The 21,425-nt window shown below is 42.4% G+C and overlaps 1 protein-coding gene across 3 annotated transcripts in view; it reads right to left on the bottom strand.

Moving 5' to 3' along the window:
* Positions 1-1,043: 1,043 nt before the first annotated feature.
* The window catches only part of MIB1 (MIB E3 ubiquitin protein ligase 1), a 100,742-nt gene continuing 80,360 nt past the window's right edge, over positions 1,044-21,425 (bottom strand). The window contains exons 13-23 of one of the 3 annotated variants that reach the window (XR_006390014.1): positions 17,956-18,088; positions 14,575-14,661; positions 12,444-12,605; positions 11,987-12,168; positions 9,585-9,777; positions 8,602-8,680; positions 8,019-8,132; positions 5,007-5,107; positions 2,727-2,860; positions 1,992-2,232; positions 1,044-1,908 (exon numbers count right to left, since the gene is read on the bottom strand). Coding sequence is in view for 2 of the 3 variants with exons in the window: in XM_044293892.1 (XP_044149827.1) it covers positions 2,214-2,232; positions 2,727-2,860; positions 5,007-5,107; positions 8,019-8,132; positions 8,602-8,680; positions 9,585-9,777; positions 11,987-12,168; positions 12,444-12,605; positions 14,575-14,661; positions 17,956-18,088 (1,204 nt within the window). In the remaining variant the exon portion in view is untranslated. Of the gene's footprint in view, positions 2,861-5,006; positions 5,108-8,018; positions 8,133-8,601; positions 8,681-9,584; positions 9,778-11,986; positions 12,169-12,443; positions 12,606-14,574; positions 14,662-17,955; positions 18,089-21,425 lie in introns of all 3 variants that reach the window. The other 2 variants (XM_044293892.1, XM_044293893.1) reach the window with 2 other exon arrangements.

Here is a 21,425-nt window from a genome sequence, read left to right on the forward strand (position 1 = left end):
AGGTTGCATTCCTTTAAAGAGGACCTGTCACTGCAAAATGCAGTGTAATCTGCAGGCAGCAGGTTATAGAGCAGGAGGAGCAGAGCAGATTGTTATGTAGCTTCATGGGAAAAGATTCAGCAAAAATTGTAATTCATACATTCTCCGCAGTGGACAGTTCTCAGTACACAGGGGAGATGTTATCAGTGACTGACGGCTATCTATGTATACACGCTTACACAGAGAATATCAGTCACTGCCTTGTGTATGGACAACTGTTGATGGAGGTGGTACTAAACTGGAAGAAGCAGAGATATAAATTAATACAATTTATACTGAATCTTTCCCCTATAAAACTATACATCAATCTGCTCAGCTCCTCCTACTGACATGCTGCCTACACATTGCCCTATGTGTCATGGTGACAGGTTCTCTTTAATTACAGTGTATAACATTTGTAGTGTGAAAATTGCTTTAAAAACAGTGAGTACATGTTTGCGTGTGGGTCAATTTTCGAACATTATTACTTTCATATATAATCCCTTTAAGGGCTCTTTCACACTTGCGTTCTTTTCTTCCGGCATAGAGTTCCATCGTCGGGGCTCTATGCCGGAAGAATCCTGATCAGTTTTATCCTAATGCATTCTGAATGGAGTGAAATCCGTTCAGGATACATCAGGATGTCTTCAGTTCCGGAACGGAACGTTTTTTGGCCAGAGAAAATACCGCAGCATGCTGCGCTTTTTGCTCCAGCCCAAAATCCTGAAGACTTGCCGCAAGGCCGGATCCGGAATTAATGCCCATTGAAAGGCATTGATCCGGATCCGGCCTTAAGCTAAACGTCGTTTCGGCGCATTGACGGATGCAACGTTTAGCTTTTTCTGAATGGTTACCATGGCTGCCAGGACGCTAAAGTCACGTCATCCATGCACATGGGGTGCTCTGACGTCATTCTGGAGCGCCCCGGGAGCCGCACGGACTGTAAGTATACCGCTCCCCGCTCCTACTATGGCAACCAGGACTTTAATAGCTTCCTGGGTGCCATAGTAACACTGAAAGCATTTTGAAGACGGATCAGTCTTAAAATGCTTTCAGTACACTTGCGTTTTTCCAGATCCGGCGTGTAATTCCGGCAAGTGGAGTACACGCCGGATCCGGACAACGCAAGTGTGAAAGAGGCCTAAATCAGTGTTGGACTGGGCCACCAGGGCACTCTCCGGTGGGCCCTCTGACATAGTCATGACTGCCTGCTGTGAGTGCAGAGCCGTTTAGTTATTATGCCCGGGCCCTGACTATCTCTATGCTCTGCTCCTGCCCGGGAGCCTCAGACACTGCAGAAAGTGGTATATGTCTAACACTGGTTGGCCAAGCTTCTTTTCTCCACCAGGAGGTCATGCCTTCAGCACCAAACACAGGCTAGATCTGGCCGTGAATGGAGGGCCCTGTGCACAGCACATGAGAGGAGCTCAGTACAAGGGACACAAGGTACAAGAGAGTACGGCTGGGTAAGAAAGTATATGTATATCACAGACATAACCCACAAATTCTGGTTGCATGACGCCTTGACATATAAAAAAAACTACAGGCCCATTCAGATCTGTACCCAAACATATAGCTAGAACCTTGCTGCACCATATATGCCTTTTCAACCATGTTACTTATAAGAGACAGGAGCTGTGAAAAAAATACTTTTCCTATTAAAACATATTTAGATTAAGCATTCAGATTAGGTCTCTACCGGCGATTATATATGCACATACACTATTATAAGAACTAATCAATGAATGACAAAAGGTTCTTCAAAATTACAAAGCAAAATTGTCCATCCAGTCTGTGTTGTGTTGACCAGTATGCATCTCCAGCACAAAAAGCAAACTGCCAAGTCACTGCTCAAGAGGCAAACTTGGCCCCACTAGATGTGCTGCTCACCTACATATACAAAATGACATTGAGTTGTGGAGGAACAAATCCTTAGTGGGAGAATTCTTCCTGAATATTAAAGGATCACTTACCATAAATATATTCTAACATAAAAGTGGAAAAAAAAGCAAAATGGAAAAAAAATAAAAATAATGGTGTCCAGTGATCAAAATCCAGCAGACAAACTAGTAGTGTACTGAGCATGGTGGTTTGGGGCACTTGTAAGGTTTACATTCATTATTATTCAGTATCAGAAAAGACATCAAGTTAGCTTCTTTGTTCTGCCTTCTGCACAACATCTCAGATTCTCTCTCCTAACATGACATACTGTATCTGTAAATGAATAAAAGAAATTCTATTACTTCCTTTAATGAAAATAAAGCTCTAATGCAGCAAATACAATCTCTGGTCCAAGGACTACTAGCAGGCCTACTACTAAGCATTTTAATTTCTGGGCACTTGCGGGACAATGTACGCTAATTGTGCACATTACCAACCGTTAAAAAATAAATAAAAATAATAATAATACGTTTTTGCACTATAAAAAGTATAATTGCTCTTGCCACTGCTTTATTACCAACCACACTAAACCAGTGCAATTTGAATTATTTTTTTCCAGTATCAAAAAGAACGGAAAAATACAAGTGCTTTGCAGATAAAATACAGTACACAGAAATGTCTAAGAATATAAGGTGGCAAGATCAAGCATACCCTTCTGCAGCAAACCATTCAACAGAAAATGCAGCTTGCGCTAATAACCCCAGAGTACTAAAAAATTATGTACAGAAAGCAAATACTACAAAAACAAGCAATTGTGGGACTAGTACAATAGGATTCTTCGTTCAATGGCCTTCCGACAAATGGGGCATTCACTCATCCGATCGCCGCAGAGCTGACAGGTTCCATGTCCACACATGAAGATCATATTCTTGAGCCGATCCAGACAGACAGGACACATGGTCTATTGTAAAGGAAACAGATGCATTTCAATGTATATCATTGGCTGACAAATAGAATTTATCATGAATCAAATGTATAATTTGTCAACTTTGCATACAGCGCTGCAGAATGGGCTGCAACTAAATGAAGAGGAAATAATAGAGGTGAGTAAACGAATCTTTGTTGTTGTTGGGGGCTCAAGTTACAACAAAGCTCAAGAAAAGTACAAATATTTTACATTATGATAATATCTAACTCACTGTCTTTTTTATTTATTTTATTTAATTTTTTTCAACATCTACCCAAAGCCAAGCCTAAAAGTTGAAGGCGTTCTGCACTTTGTTTAAAGTGATTATCTATCATCTGGATAGATCATCAGCATCTCACCGGCGGGGGTCCGACACCCGGGACCCCAGCCGATCAGCTGTTTGAAAAGGCAGCGGCGCTCCAGCAGCGCCGCGGCCTTCTCACTGTTCACCGCAGGCCCAGTGACCTCACGACTAGTATCAACTGGCCTGGGCTAATCTTCATTCAAGTGAACAGAGCTTAGCCCCGCCCAGGACAATTAATACTAGTCGTGACGTCACTGGGCCAGCGGTAAACAGTGAGAAGGCCGCGGCGACGCTGCCTTCTCAAACAGCTGATCGGCGGGGGTCCCGGGTGTCAGACCCCGGCTGATCAGATGCTGATGATCTATCCAGAGGACCGATCATCAGTTTAAACAAACTGCAGAACTCTTTTACAGTGCCAAATATGTACTGATTATAAGGCACACGCTGGTGTTATAGTCCATATGCAACACTTTAGCCACTGTGTTCAGTCTCGCATCCCATAACGATTTCTGCTGACATAGCTGTATGGGACTAGTGTTTTGCAGGACTAGTTGATTTATTTTTATTTTTTATGCCACCATTTTTCTGTTCCATATAATGTATCAAGAAACCCAAAAAATATTTGTAAGGTTGAAAGAAAAAATCCTGCAATTCCACCATTTTTTTTTTTTTTTTTTTACAGCATTCACTATGCTGTAAAAAAGACATAACGTTATTGTGTGAGTAAATATGATTACAGTTATACGAAATGTATATAGTGTTTGTTATGTCTTACTACTAAACAACTCTAAAACAACTTTTGTGTTGACCGAGTTGTGTGTGCTAGAGCTTTTATTGTTGCCATTTAGTCAAAGTGAAATAAAAAAAATGCTACATTCACACAGCCATATCAGTAAAATTAAGAATACCAGAGGTGTACATGCCGCACTTTCCACCGGTTCGTCTGCAAAACGGTAAAAACTAGAACATGTACTGTAATTTGTGAAACAGCTGCACAGATGCTGATCACATCTGTGTGCTGTCTGCATTGTTGCTACCCCATAGAAACAAATAGCTTCCCTGGTGATGCTCTGCCAGGCCTCTACTGCAACTGTCTTCAGTTCCTGCTTGTTCTTGGGGCATTTTCCCTTCAGTTTTGTCTTCAGCAAGTGAAATGCATGCTCAATCGGATTCAGGTCAGGTGATTGACTTGGCCATTGCATAACATTCCACTTCTTTCCCTAAAAAAACTCTTTGGTTGCTTTTGCAGTATGCTCTGGGTCATTGTCCATCTGCACTGTGAAGCGCCGTCCAATAAGTTCTGAAGCATTTGGCTGAATATGAGCAGATAATATTGCCCAAAACACTTCAGAATTCATCCTGCTGCTTTTTGTCAGCAGTCACATCATCAATAAATACAAGAGAACCAGTTCCATTGGCAGCCATACATGTCCACGCCATGACCCCACCATCACCATGCTTCACTGATGAGGTGGTATGCTTGGGATCATGAGCAGTTCCCTTCCTTCTCCATACTCTTCTCTTCCCATCACTCTGGTACAAGTTGATCTTGGTCTCATCTGTCCATAGGATGTTGTTCCAGAACTGTTGTAATTCCCACACTGTTGACCTGATTTGGATGTAAATACCCTCAAATTAAGGCCGACAGTCTGCAGGTAAAGCACATCTTGTTCGTTTCATTTCAAATCCATTGTGGTGGTGTACAGAGCCAAAAATGTTAGAATTGTGTCCATGTCCCAATATTTATGGACCTGACTGTACATTTTGACTGATAATTACAATTACTTGCATATGGTTGTACTGCACATGTGGTTCAGTATGCTAAATCCACTTTACCTGCTCTTTTATATCTTGAAGCTGTTGCTGCAGCTTCTGCACATCTGCATTGACATTAGTATTGTCCTTATCCTTCTGTAAAGCTGGGATGTTTCCCCCTGCTGCAAAATAAAAGCATAAAATTGAAATTTCTAATATATAGCCACTTCTCTGAAAGCATCCAATAACTGCTTGTACTTCAATTCCATAATATAACATTTTTAGCACTGGACATTTCTCTTTTTACATAACAGCTGGACATAACATATATGCAACCTGTGCATTTGGTCTACACTGAAAATCTATTAGTGGTTCATACTGCCTAGATCACATGTAAAGAGCTAGGTTACTTCTTACATGTGTTTGATAAGTATAAGTGGATTTTTGTAAAAGAAAGATATTTTCTGGAGAGCCATTAAAGAGGCAGTCTATAGCTAGCACTTCATTGTCTAGAAAATTGCAGGTGAAAATCACAAGGGCCAAATAAAGCTCTTGGAGAGCGGTTTTCTTTGTTGTCGTTTCACAAGTGTTTCAGTCAAATAAGGCTACTTTCACACTAATGGCAGGACGGATCCGACAGGCTGTTCACTCTGTTGGATCTGTCCTGCCGTTATTTCGCTGTGCCGCTGGACCGCCGCTCCGTCCCCCCTGATTAGAATGGGGACGGGGCGGAGCTCCGGCGCAGCATGTCGAAAGGCAGCCGGACTAAAAGTACTGCATGTCCGACTTTTTAGTCCGGCGGCCTCTAACCGCACATTGCCGTGCTCCGCCCCGCCGCTATTATAGTCAATGGGGGTGGAGCGGCGGTCCGGCGAAATAGCGGCAGGACGGATCCGACAGGGTGAACAGCCTGTCGGATCCGTCCTGCCGCTAGTGTGAAAGTACCCTTAGTTGCTTGGCCTTCACAAAGGGGTTTTAGTCAGTCAGTAGCTGTCATATCACAAGTGTGATTCCAACAGGTAAGCTGCCGTGACATCACAAGTGTGATTCCAACAGGTAAGCTGCCGTCACATCACAAGTGTGATTCCAACAGACAAGCTGCCGTGACATCACAAGTGTGATTTCAACAGGCAAGCTGTTGTCACATCACAAGTGTGATTCCAACAGGCAAGCTGCCGTGACATCACAAGTGTGCTTCCAAAAGGTAAGCTGCCGTGACATCACAAGTGTGCTTCCAAAAGGTAAGCTGCCGTGACATCACAAGTGTGATTCCAAAAGGTACGCTGACGTGACATCACAAGTGTGATTCCATCCGGAAAGCTGCTGTGACATCACAAGAGTGATTTTCTCAAGCTACACAAATACATTTTCATCAGGTAACTACTGTGACATCAGAACTGAGACAGAGATCCAATTGTGACAACACAGGTGCACCTTAGTGTGATACAACAAACAAGTTTCAGACAGGTAACGTGCTGTGACATCACCACTCACTGCCAGGTAAGCTGCAGTGACATCACAACTAGTTTCAGCCAGCTAAGTTCGGGGGCAGACATACCATGCTGTGCTGTACAATGAAATTAATAGTTGGGATTTAAAAGCCCATGAACCAGAAGCCCTAGCACTCTAGCTGTGGTTTAACTATGACTCTCAGCATGCACTCTTCCTTGGCACATGCTGGGAGTTGTAGTTTGCTGACCCCTGCCATAGACTATTGATGCACAAGGGTCTTTTTCTGTTGGTGCTTGTTCCTCTGTTGGATGCATGATTAATCTGAATCTACTGCACCACTGCTGAAGGAATTCCAATCTATGGTCTAAAGTCTGTGACTGGGATATCTACTACATAGCATTTCATTAGAATATTTGGATTCTGCTCACAGGTAATGACTTCAGAAACCAATTTCACTATATTTTCTATAGAATTCCAAGTAGTTACGTGTTTAAAGAAAGCCAATTAATATAAGGACTCGAGGAGCACTTTTCATATTCGGGTCACCCTTCACCACTAAATACTGAAGGGAATCATTAAAAATGTTGTTAAACATGCAAAGCAAACATGTTTGGTTTGGGCAACTCCATTGTGGTGTCTATACAACTCTGTAATGAATAATTACAACTGGCAATATAACATCATAGGGAGCCAACCTCAGTACTTATATCGTTTCTTTTTTTTTTTTGGAGTATGGTGTAACCTTCTTAAAGTGGTTTTATATTAATGACTTATCCTCAGGATGGGTGTGGGTCAGACACCCGGCACCCCGGCGATCAGTTGTTTGAAGAAGAGGCGGCGCTCCATGCGAGCACTGCTTCCTCTTCATTACAGTGCCTGTTGTCTCAGAAGAGCAGCACCACCGCGTAGTGTAATTAAGAGGAAGCTGCACTCACACAGAGTGCCACCTCCTCTTCAAACAGCTGAGCGGTGGGGTTGCTGGGTGTCGGACCCCAGCCGATCAGATATTGATGACCTGAGCCTGAGGATAGGTCGTCAGTATAAAGGCCCATTAAAGCATGTTCACACCACACTGTACAGTCTGTGTCTGCACTGAGAAAGCTTCCAGTTCTTGTGCTGAACCTATCCATACTGCCATGTTCACCTGACAGACCTCAAAACAGTGTCTATTTGGCATTGGTCAGCCCAGTATGTCAAGGAATCTAGTTATGAACTGCACAGCAGAGCCTGCTCTGCTTTGGCAAAAGAACCTGTCACTGCATGCCTATACGTCATGGAAATCTCCTGATGTAAACTACTGTCAGATGCTATAATGCAGTGTTAAATGGGCTGTCCTGGATTAGACAATATGGTTGCTTCCTACCAGAAACAGTACCACACCTGTTTATAGGTTGTGTCTTGTATTGCCACTCAGTTCTATTCAAGTGAATGGGGTTGAGATGCAGTATCAGACAGAACCTGAGGACAGGTGTGGCGCTGTCTCTGGAAGAAAGCAGTCATATTCTTGAATTCTTGGGCAGAGCAAATTCACACCCAGCAAGAATTATAGACCAACTACAATTCTGTATCTAAATCTGCTTATGCACATTGTTCCGGTTTTCCAGTAGTGTTGTTACATCACCACTTTCCTATCCTTCTTACCAATGTCATCAGTGACATCTTCTGCACCCTTCCCACTACAACATATAGCAAAAGACACTCTTCGTTCAACCAGAGCACGACACTGAACACACTTCTTCATGAGGCTTGCACAGTCTAGAAAGAAAAAGAAAAAACAAGAAGTAATTACAGAGGTAAGTGGACAAAGCAGTGAGACAGCATTAAAATGGTGGTGTGTGACTGGCCATAAATTGACGGTAGTCACAACGGGCAGAACTTTGAACAGCGTCTCATCGTGACTACACAGAAGTTTCTGAGAGCATCTGTCATTTGGGAAAAGGGTTTACGTTATGGAGAGGATAGTATTTTAGCAATGCATTGCCAAGGTCACAGAGAACTTGAATAGTGAGGACACGTATGTCAGCAACCTAAAATTGGATATGAAAGTACATCCACGGCCGATATAAACATTAGCTTAATGCATATCCAGCTTTCAGTACAGCTGCTATTTATTACGCCATATAACCAGTTATGTACGAGGACATCTGACTGTTACCAAAATGCATAGTTTATTACAAAGACTGCAGACATATGTAAGACATGGTAGCACAGAGATCACACTTACTTTCACAGGCACACATATGTCCACATGGCTGAAAGAGTACAGCTGCTTTTTTGTCCGAGCACACAACACATTCCTCTATCTGTAAAAGAGAAAAAACAGATATGTACGGTATACACCTACCAGAAAACCTTAGAACCTTACCAGATATACAGAGACAAAAGGCAACATTGGAAAACTACCTAAAGGGGTCATGCACAGCTAGTATATTGATGACCTGGCCTCAGGATAGGTCACTAATATCATAGTCGGGGGTCCAACTTCCGGCACCCCCACCGATCAGTTTTTTTGAAGAAGCCGCGGCATCTTTACCGTTTAAGCGCTGCAGCCTCTTCACCGTCTAACTTGTAGCAAGTGCTGTAATTACAACGGCTCATCGCCTTTTCAGTGAACGAAAGTGCTACGATCTGTGTATCTCTACATGAGTTTGTTATGCCTGTCAGCGTAAAGCTATCAGTCTCATGTAGTAAGATGGCAGAGCTAGGGCCACTGTTGGGACCCACTGATTGTCACCCCGTGATTGTGTCTCAGCTCATGAAGTGACAGAGGGAGCCCTCTCTAACTGTCTAACCATTTAGATGCCATGGTTGCGACTGACCACCACAGCTTATGGATTACATGACAGGGCTTGTAGTGCTCTTCAATCTCTGCTGTTGCAGTAGGAGCCTGGCTGTATTATAGCTGGCCCCCACTGTGGATACTGAGCCCGCACCGTCTACGCGATGTAACGTAAAGTGGTGATGCGGTAAATCACTCCCAATCTTAAAGGACAGTTACGTCATATTACAGGAAGGAGTCAAATAGAATTTTCACAAAATTGGGATTCCTTTAAGAACATAGGGAACCTACAAATACATTTCTGTAACTCTTAAGCTTGGCAACAAAATGGAGACGTGTAGTCATCTATCTTTTGGAACGGGACCACAGGCTTTATATTATATGGTGATAAATAAGTATAAGACATTGAGAAATGCTTTTAAATTTACCTTAGTTCTAGACTGTACTTGATCTTTGCAGATGAGGCATTTCTTCACACGTGGAGAACATAATGAACAGGTTGCTACATGGCCACATGGACCAAATAATGTATCTCGCTTCAAATCAGAACACACCATGCATTCTTCCAGGGTCTCCGAGTCAATATTATTCATAGATGGACTGTGAGATCCTACTTGACCACTAGACAAGGATAAAAGGTAGGTTAGAAAATAAAAGTTTTATGGAATCCTCTTATTCTAAAAACTATTTACTGGTCTTGGAACTTTAGTTTTTTTCAATGTTATGTTGTTCTTTCGGGTATCATTTTCTGAGCAAAAAGTATTTCCACTGAAGCAGACTTGATATTTAAAAGTTAAATTCACATATTAATGTCACCCCTCTGGAAATGGATCATTTTTCTTTTACTGAATTCAATAGGAAAACAAAAACACAATAAAAACTGCACAGAAGACACTGCGGGTGGATATCTGGAGTGGAAATGGGATGCAGTTCCTAGAGCTACTTCTGTGGGAACTGTATAATAGAAATAAATGATAGGGGTTGTATCATGAAACATATTCTACAGTTTTCAAACCGGCACCTGGATCTGAATACTTTTGTAACTGCATGGAATTAAAAATTTATGATAGCAAGTGACCTATTCACTAAAATGTATCTGTAACAGAACAAAGTTAGCATCCACACTTTGTCAGTGGTTTACACCAAATCATTGAGAAGGCAGCCCACCAAAGCTCAAGGACCATGGAATTAAAGGGGTTTCAGAGATTTTTATATTTATTGTTATCATTGGGGCCTTTGTTGAATCTCTGATTGAAGAGTTTTTCCGAGATTCTGATATCTTCAAGATAGGTCATCAATCGGTTGTCCAACTACCAGCACCAACAACTAGGCCAGTGACATCACCTTCATCAGTCACATGGCTTAGGCGCAGCTCAGTCGCATTCAAGTGAAAGGGGCTGAGCAACAATACCAAGCACAGCCACTATCAAATGGGCCTCCTCAAATAGCTGAATGACAGGGTCCCTGGAAGTTGGAGCCCTGCTGATCTAATGAAGATTGGGCTAGGTCATCAATATCAGAGTCTCAGAAAACCCCTCTAGGATACATGCACACGACCGTATGTGTTTTGCGGTCCGCAAATAAAAAACAGATGACATCTGTATGCCATCCGTTTTTTTTTTTTGCGGATCCATTGTAAATGCCTAGAACATACAAGGTGGCAGACTCTCAAAACACGTAGAAGAACGCCCTCTGGTCAGATGAGACAAAAATTGTACTTTTTGTTGGCAATCACGAGAAACACTTTGATGGTCATGTATCAAAACTTTACACCAAGTGAAAAGGACATATTTCAATTTCTGGTGCATGGACAGAAAGCTGCAACAAATTTAACCTCTCGATGATTGGTGAGGACTTCCTCCAGTTTTTTTTTTTTTTACCAAGACTGGCATGTGAAAGACCCCTATTTGTGGCACAAACCCAACACTTGACGTCACCCCAAGGACACTATTCCCACAGTGAAGTGTGCTGGTGGCAGCATCATCATGCAGTGGGGATGCTTTTCATTGGCAGGGCTGGAATACAGGCCAGGATGGAGGGAAAGATAAATACTGGGCAATTTTTGAGGAAAACCTGTGTCAGCCTGGCAAGAGATTAAGGACTAGTAAGAGGTTCACCTTCCAACAGGACAATGACCCTAAACATAAATCCACAATGGAATGATTTAAGAGGAATCGTTTATATGTCTAGGAATGGCCTAGTCAAAACCAAATCCAACTGAGAATATGTGGCATGACTTGAGACCGCTGTAATCCAAAACAACATATCCATCTCAAAGGAACTGGAGCAGTTTTGCCTACAATAATGGGCAAAAATCTCAGTGTCTACATGTATTATCCTAATAAAAACCTGTACCTGTAACTGAGGCTGGTTCCACAAAGAAAGAATACACATTATATTTCTTCTCAAAAATTCATTTTAATTCAAGAATAGAAAACACTAAATCCAGAAAATCTGGGGGTGATTCATTAGGTAAGCTACTGTATCTGTTGGCCTCTTCCGGGCTGGACAGTATGGCCTCTACATGTCTGAGGCGACTGTGACTATCTTTATATGGCATTAACGGGTCATCATGACCATCGGTGGAACAGAAAGAAGTGTGTCTGGTTTCAATGTGATGCATAAAACATGACAAAGAGCACAGCACAATTTGGTGTATTTAACACTCAGCTGTTTTTTTTTTTTTTTTTTTTTATGGAGCTCCACTTAGAAATAATGCTGCAGATCCCTGCCACACCACACAGATTCCTTATGTGTCACATTTCTGATGCAACCAACTTTGATAGACGCAACATGAAGTAACATCTGAAAAACATAAACTGAATAGTACCTTGATTTCTCCTTGTGGCATTTAGCTAGGGCTTTGCAAAGGCTGGGGTCCGGACACAGATCGAGAGGAGACTGGCCTTTTTTATTGCGCATGGTGAGGTCAGCTCCGTTAGCAGCGAGGAAGCAGGCTATGGATGCTGCACTCTTCTTCTCTCCACCTTGAGTTCCAAGTCCCATGATAAGCTGAAAAAGTGTACACATACTGGTAGAGTCTTCAAGAAATGATTAGTGAAACTCAACATTTGCCCAAGAAATGTCCTGCTGCCATCACAAAAGCGGCTACAATTGTTCAGTTGATATTTCATATTATATAAAACGCATTCATTTATCTATGATGAGAAACATCTGAGTACTTCACATCCAGGGCGAGATGATGGAAGCAAAGAAAAAAAAAAAAAAGGGCATCAAATCACCTAAAGTATTCTACAACCACCAGTGAAATGCCTGGAGGTACTTACAGTGTTCTTTGATGGTTCCCATGTAGTGTCCACCTTGCCTACATCCTGCATGTCTTGCAGCTGGCGTAACTGAGACAAAGTATGGTGCCTGAGGGCTTCATGAAGAGGAGTGTCCCCATCTTTATCTTGGATATCCAGTTTGGCCTCTGCACGGACTAACAACTTAAACAATAAAATAATAAAATGTATCTAATTAGTTTTAACTACATAGTGACCACAACATCCAACTGGTCAAAACATTAAAACCTATGTATGTAACAGTAATGTATGGTGTTGCACTGATGACTGCACATATATAGCCATCATTGTAAATTAAAAATTCTTTAAAGAGGCATTACATTAAAAAAGTCACCTAGTAGTGTGTGGTATATGTATTTGTATACATGCTACACTGATGGAGACCAAAAGGACACTTTTGGCATCCACAGCCTAGTATCACAGAACATGGCACGCGCTGCTCTCGGCGCGCGCAATGTTCCCTCAGCAGCAAAGGGGAGAAGGAGTCTCTCCCTCCCCACCCACTGTGCCGCAGCTGCCACTAATGACAAGTGAGAGGGGAAGAGGAAGGAAGGGGCTGTGGCCACTGCGCCACCAATGACTATAACTAAACCAATAATACAAAAAAAGGAGGCAGGACCTGAGGAAGTTAACTGCCGCTGATCGCAGCTCCCTGTCATAGAGGTCGGGTGCCGGCTATGTGATTCTGCCGCCGGCACCTCCTCCTGTATTGTACTAAACGTAAGTTATCTTCATTGGTGGCGCAGTGCGTCCCTCCCAGTATTAAAAACATTGGTGGCACACTGCGCCCCCCCAACCCTCCCCCCAGTATTAAATCATTGATGAGGGTCGCCTGCTCCTCATTGGTGGTGCAGTAGCAGTTTCGATTGGAGCCCCAGCAGTGTAATCATGGGGCTCTGATCAGTTACCATGGCAGCCAAGACGCTACTGAAGCCCTATTCACCCTAATAGAGTTCTATTAGGGGGGGGGGGGAACTGCACGATTCGCAATTTTTTTGTCACCTGGCCCCCTGCAAAAAAAATTTGGATAGGACTGTTAGATTATGGGCCGGATGTTCCATAAAATGCGTAATGCACACAGCTTTTTTGGTGTCTTATTTTTTCCGCATGGTATCGAGTATTGCAATACTTTTTTTATGGTATTGAAATTGAAACAAAATTTTGGTATTGTGACAACCCTATACCAGTGTGGTGATCTCTTCAAGCAGCTGACTGGTGGGGGTGATGGGAGTCGGGCCTGAGGATAGATCATCAATATCCAAAACCAGACAGACCTTTTCCTGTACATAAGTCAAACATGTTCACAAAATGTAATGTGAAAAGACCCTTAAACTGTTTGGGGGCCCTCTGATAGGTGTAAACACTCAGCTCTTGCCCTAAACCTTTTCACTGGCAGGGCACACTTTTAACAAACAGAAACCCTTCATGACTGCTCATATTGTCTTTTTTTTTTTTTGGCAGAAATATGATTACTATGTGGTTACTATGTGGTAAATAATTATCCATGATTGCTAAAAGGAGCTATAACAAGCAAAAAAGTTCCTGTATTCCCCCCTGAGGTCACTGGAGGCTGTACAGGGGAGAGATGACAGTACTAGGCTGTGATCTTCCTTCCTGATGTCACTTGTAGATTCCCACTGCCACCCCTCCACTACACACAGGAACAGGAAGGAAAACTGCTTTTTTTATGCCATTTTATTTATTTTGGGCTAAAAAACATGTTTTCAATCAGTCTTTAGTGAAAATTTTCAGCAGTTTTTTGATACATGTGGTTAAAAATATGCAGACTGTCCCTCCTGTCAACAGCTAGACATAATGGGAGCACCAGAATACGGGGCAGGTGCCCATGTATTGTATCTGCCCATTGAAGAAACACCAGATGGACAGGAGACTCAGTTTCTAACCCATACCTGGTAACGGTATGGTGGAATCAAACTAAAATATGAACAGTTGCTGTTAATATAAAGATATGGCCAGCCACTCACAACAACAAAGCAAGTGGTCAGATGCTCGGGCTACGGATCACTAAAGAACTGTGCAGTAAAGAAAAAATAGGTATTCTGAATTTTAATAAAGAAATGATTGAACACTAATAGCAGTAGTATCATCGTACCCTGACAATCTGTGTATGCTGCCGTTCCACAGCCAGATGCAGAGCCGTCTGCTGGTTCACGTTTTGGATGTCCAAGTTTGCACTGCCCTGGAAGGAAAGAACAATGTTGTGTGAGATCAGTAGGAACATTGACATTTATTAAAACTGCAAAGGAAAACTGGTTTAGTTGCCCATAGCAACCAAACAGATTGATCCTTTCATTTTCCAAAAGAGCAATGAAAAATCAAAGGTGGAATCTGATTGGTTGCTAGGGACAACTGAGCCAGTTCTATTATGCACCAATTTTGATAAATCTCCCTCATTCTGCCTAAAATTCAATGCTTTGTATACCAACTGGTTTAGCACCAAACACAGCAAATACCACACTAGGGAACATTTTCATATTAATGGCGCACAACTTTGCTCTGTCTGTGTGTGTTGCTAAACAGTCTACAAGATCGATGAAAGGCATAGAGATCTGACCACAACTAAAACCCCAGGAAGAAAAATGACATCTGAATGACCACATTCTCTACATAGTTCCACTGCTTGATCTTATGCGAGTGCCGTGTCCGAGTTTCAGCCCGCCCGCCGATCAGCTGTATCAGGGAGCCACTGCGTCCACAGGAGCTTTGGTAAGCACAAAAGCTCCCGCCATCTCTCCAAGAACAGCACCGTACAAAGTATAGTGGCTGTGCTTGGTATTGCAGCACAGCCCCATTCACTTCAATGGGGTTGAGCTGCAACTAGGCCAAGTGACCGATAAACATGATATCACAAGGTCTAGGAAGAGGCCGCGGCTCTCACAGCTGATCGGCAGGGGTCCTGGGTGTTGGATCCCAGCTGATCATATATTCATAACCTAGGATATAGGACAGGTCATTAATATTACTACGTTTACACTGTCTTACTATTAGTAAATGTGGGCTCAGTGCTGCAGAAAGCTATTTATACTGTTTGCTGTGCAGTGAGCAGAGGATCGGCTGAGCACACATTTCTGTAGATGGACATGCACATTCCTATTCGCCATGTACGAAAATGCCATACCTTGTCACAACATGTAGATGGCAAAGATGCTTCCTTTTTATCATCTATACAAGAGCTTTAAACATTAGTTAGGCATGTTATTAAAGTCCATGTCCACCTAGGAGCGCAGATTTAGGGTACATCAAGATGGGGTAGAAATAGAACAGATACGCAGCGGATTTGTGAGCAGAAAATTCACAGCTTTACAGTACTAGCATAACAGAATGAGATTTTACAAAAAATCTGTATAGAATCTGGGCAGAGATTGGCTTGAGCTTTCCATAGAGGATTTTACCCTTTGCAATACAAAACCGCAGCAGAATCGGCAAGACAATCAACATGTAACTTTGCGGTGGATTTTTTTCTTTTCAGGTACAAAGTTGAATGTCTTTGTAAATACATTCGGAGACATTTATTACGCCAATTACGCAACTATTACGATGTAAGAAAAGTCCCAAATTATGGCCCACGCTGTATATGCACCATAATTTGTGACTTTTTAAGCTTCACAGCACTCTTCCAAAGGGGAGGGGAAGGGGCGTGCCTCCCTGATTTACTATAACTTTCGCCAGAAAGTGGCATAAGTTATAACATAAATTTTCGCCAGCCTGTTGCTGGCATAGACATCAGTATCTGGCACACGGCAGGGCAGAGATGTGCCTCACTTATTAAGAGTCACCTGCCTCTTAATAAATTAGGTGAATCAGTGCAGGGAGATCAAGACTGGCGTATGGGTAAGCTCATTTTGATAAATATCGCTAGAAAGGTAAGATAAGTAATTACATCATGCGATTACTTAGAGAAGCACACCCACTAACATTTGTACTCTTTGATCAAGTAGGGTAGGTAGTTCTCTTACCGATAGCACTATTCAGAAGACTGCTTTGTTCTGGTCTTCTGCTGTACAATGTGACCGCCACGCAGACTTTACAATCCACACAACCTCTTGTGTGGATTGGAGGCCACTTTCTATATTCATTCCTATGGGAAGCTCAATCGGAGTCTCATAGCAAGGTATAGAGAATGTGACTGGAGAGTCTCCCAAATAAAGCTACCGGTAAGCAAACATCATGTCGTTTTTGCGGTAAACTGAACATAAAGTCACAAGACATGGCGCACGCCACACTTGTGAAAAAATTTGTGACTTCTTTAGACATTTATCACATTTGAAAAGTGCAGAGCAATACAGACATGGTCTCGAAATTTTAGACAGATTTATTAATAAGTAAGCCAAAAAATAGTGCACACCCTAGCACAACGCTACGCTTGTTCACAGTAATTTTCAAGTTCTTTTTCTGACTTTAAGGCTACATACACATGACCGCATGTGTTTTGCGGTCCTCCCCCAAAAAAAAAAAAAACGGATGACATCCGTATGCCACCCATTTTTTTTTTTTTTTTGCGGCTCCATTGTAACAATGCTTAAGGGTACTTTCACACTTGCGGCAGAGGATTCCAGCAGGCAGTTCCGTCGCGGACGCAAACTGATGGCATTTGTCAGACAAGTCAGGATTCTAATACGTATGACAAATGCATTGAAATGCCAGATCCGTCTCTCCGGTGCCATCCCAAAAAAATCGGATGTGGCATTTTTTTTCTTTTCACGTTTTTTCAGGTCTGAGCATGTGCAGACCGCAATGCCGGATCCGTTTTGCCGCAAGTGTTCCGGAATTTTGGACGGAGATAAAACCGCAGCATGCTGCGGTATTATCTCCATCCTGAAAAGTCAGAATGCATTAGGATAAAACTGATCAGTTCTTTTCCAGTATTGAGGCCCTAGGATGGAACTCAATGCCGGAAAAGAATAAAGCTAGTGTGAAAGTACCCTAAAACGGACAAGAATAAGACATGTTCTATTATTTATTTTTTTTATTTTTTTTGCGGGTCTACGGAACGGATATACTGATGCGGACAGCACACTGGGTTCGCATCCTAGTCGCAAACAAACCATGTAGCTTAAGACAGTCCAAAATGCGCTAAATTTATTAACAGGCATGCATGCATCTTTAATAAACGGTGCAATTTACTCCAACTATCTGTTTGCTTAGTGTGCAGCATGAAATAGTCTTTATAAATGTGGACCTGTGTTCTCTGAGTTCCAGAATGAAAAGGCTCGCAGGGCTTGCCTCTCAGCAAACAGAACTTACCAGGGAAATCCATGGCCAGCCAAGCATTTCCCCAGCAGCAGCTGCCGCTGCTCGAGTTCGGCAGATCAGGAGACGCATGCACAGAGTGGCTCTCCGTTTGGGTTCACCAGGGGAGTCCTGAGCAGAGGACCCCCCGCCCCCTTCTATAATGTCTATATGCTCTATAGTTCTCATTAAACAAACCCGTTAAAGTTCCTCTGGTACTGCTTGGACAACATGACAGTCATACCTGATGAACGAGCAATTCTGCTACTTCAACATGATTATTGAGTGCTGCCAGGTGCAATGCAGTGTAGCCATCATCCTTCTTCTCATCAACTATCCACGGCCGAGGCAGTTTTGAAAGCAACACACGCATGGCACTAGAAGAAAAAGTACAAGTAAATTAAAAATGCATTCTGTAGCATATTATATTTACGGTCAGATTAAATAATTAATACGGTCAGATAAAATAATTACGGTCAGAATGGGGTAGAGTATAAAGCGCATGTCAAAGACCACTACTACTTACATCCTGGGCTGGGTCGGTTCTTTTATCCAAACCAATTTAACCACAACCAGATCATGAGAAACATTTGTGGGGCCTTCAGTATCCTGCCCTAAAAATCATTTTGTAGGCCACAAGGTAATTTTCCGGTCAAATCTAGGGCTCAGTGACAGTCACTATTTATAAGGATAGTGTATACCATGCTTAGCTTTTAAGCCTTCCAACATTTCAGGACACAGGGGCCCCTGATGGCTCACTCAGAGTAGTGTAAGGAGGTCTTTGCCTTGAATATCTCCATAACTCCCATAAAATTCAGGAAAGAGGGCCGCGTGCCGCCACCTGTCCTATATGTGTAGTCAGATGGCATCTGGGTCCCAAAAGTGGGATGGATGCTTCTACTACATTTTATACCCAACGGTCTTCACCAACCTAAACCACTTCACATCCACCCATAGGATATAAATGTCCTAATGGTGGATGTTTATCTCTGAATGGATGTTCTGGAACGTCCATTCAGAGATGGCAGCTGCACGCTAATCGTGCAGCTGCCGAGCGGTAAGCCCGCTGTCGGTGACAGCAGGCCACCCCAGAGAGAAGGCAGGGACAGTTCCCAGGTGTCCCTGCCTTCTAAATCGCTGCATACACAGCGCTCAGCGAGGTCTGTTTATACAGGTCAGGAAGAGCTATGTGCTTCCTGTCCCGGCCCGGTGGTCATGTGACCGCCGGGGTGTCGGGAGAGTGCAGGAGCTTTTAGGTCTTCTACAGACCTCGATCAGCCCTGCACTAAGGCTGTACAGTGCTGTATTCTGCAGTACAGCCTCTCTGGGGGGTGTATTTTCCCTGCAACTGGGTCTAAAGATAAAAAATAAATAAAAGTGAAGGTAAATGTCCCCCAGAGGTCTTGTATGACCTTATGGGGGACGCAAAGTGTAAAAAAAAGGTTTCACATGTAAAAAATAAATAAATTCCCCAATTAGGTATTTTTTTTTATATAAATAAGATCATTTTTTAAATAAAATAGTCATATTTGGTATTGCTGCATCCGTAACCAGCTATATAAATATATAACCTGATCGACCCCGTCCGATAAACACAAAAAAAACTGTCAAAAAAAGCCTTTTGTGTCACCTTACATCACAAAAAGTGCAACTCCAAGTGATCAAAAAAGCGTATGTCCCACAAAATGGTACCAATAAAATAGTCACCTCATCCCCCCAAAAAATTAGCCCCTACATAAGGAAATCGCTCAAAAAATAAATAGAACTATAGATCTCAGAACATAGATACATTAATACATAATTTTTTTGTTTCAAAAATGCTATTACTGTGTTAAAGTGAAATAAAAAAAAACATTAGGTATCGCCGCATCCGCAACAACCAGCTTTATAAAAATATCACATGACCTAACACCTTAGATGAACACCATGAAAAAAAATACAAAAACAACTTTTTTGTCACCTAACACCACAAAGTGCAATACCAAGTGATCAAAAAGGCATATGCCCCTCAAAATAGCAGCAATCAAACAGTCACCTCATCCTGCAAAAAATTAGACCCTAATTAAAACAATCGGTCAAAAAATAAAAAAAGCTATGGCTCTCATACTGGAGACAAACATTTTTGGGGTTTCAAAAATGCTATTATTGTGTAAAACTTAAATAAATATGAAAAATTATACATATTAGGTACTGCCACATCCGTAACTATCTTCTCTATAAAAATGTCAAGTGACCTAACCCCTCAGGTGAACGATGTAAAAAAAATAAAAACTGTGCGAAAACAACCAATTTTTGGGTCACCTTGCCCCATAAAGTGAAATTATGCAGCATTACAGTTGATAAAAACGTTACCTTTAGAAGAAATCGTGGACTTGTAGTATATGCAAATGAGGGCTCGCAAGTGCCCAGGGGCGGCGTCAACCTCGTAGGTGCCCAGGCAGCTCTGCCTTATCGTCGCTTCCCCCCAGCCCACCCTTTCCCTCTGCCCGCCCATCATCATCTTCTCTTGCCGAGTTCCCGCGCGGGATCTCGTGAGAGAAGAAGACGATTTTTGCCAGTTTTATAAGTCCACGATTGCTTATAAAGGAACATTTTTATCAACTGTAATGCTGCTAGAAAGCTATGGGAAGGGTTAAAAAGGTGAAACTGTGATGACAGACTCCCTTTAAAGGGAACCTGTCATCAACTTTATGCTGACCTCACTGAGGACAGCATAACATAGTGACAGAAATGCTGATGTCAGCGGTGTGTCACTCGCTAAAAGTAAATGGTTGCCGAGAACCAGCATCATAATCACTGCAGCCCAGGCCTTGAGAAGAGTCACATCCACCTGAGAAGAGTCCTGGTTATACATAATCTCCTGCTCTCCCCGTCCATCTGCTGATGATTGGCAGTTCTCTTCTAGAGAGAAAGGGAGAAAACTAGGTAGAAGCCTGTCATCAGCAGGTGGGCAGGAGAGCAGGAATTCATGAATAACCAGGACTCTTCTCAGGTGGCCGGGACTCTTTTCCAGGCCCAGTCTGCAATGATTGTGATGTTGGTTCTTGGCAACCACTTACTTGTAACTTATAAATGACAGATCGCTGAAATCAACTCACCTGTCTCTACTTTATTCTGCCGTTAGTAGGAGCAGCACAAAGGTGATACAGGTTCCCTTTAATCCCAGTCCTGATAATAAAAGTGATCTTGTACACAGTTATTTCCTATTATACCTTCTTCTAAACCAATCTATATCCTTGGACAAGACTTGCTGCCTGCTCTTCTAGGGAATAAATGTATGAAAGCCACTTTCCATAAAAAAAAAAAATATATAAAAAAATAAATAAAATAAAAAGTATGAACATGATTTTCATAATTTTAACGAACATTGATCCAGAACTACAACACATCAGTATGGAACAGTCATATGTGCATTTTGCTACTACGTACACACACACACATCTCCTGATGTAGGCAGAAGCTCTGAAATGTACACTTCTAGAAAGTGACAGATGTTCAGAGTGACATTGGGACCTTGCTAAGCAAAGCGTTCACATCATGTGTAATGCAAAGAGGTGCTGCTTAAACCTTCTATTAATAGTCCTTGGTCAGCTCCACCACGGCCTACACTAATGAGACGGGGACAAATATACACACGTTATCTCACCCATGCGCACATTAACCTCCTACTGACCAGTGCAGTGCACAGCAGGGTCTGCAGTGAGAAGTCTCGTT

This window comes from Bufo gargarizans, chromosome 5, assembly GCF_014858855.1.
Source record: "Bufo gargarizans isolate SCDJY-AF-19 chromosome 5, ASM1485885v1, whole genome shotgun sequence".
Taxonomy (NCBI): Eukaryota; Metazoa; Chordata; class Amphibia; order Anura; family Bufonidae; genus Bufo; species Bufo gargarizans.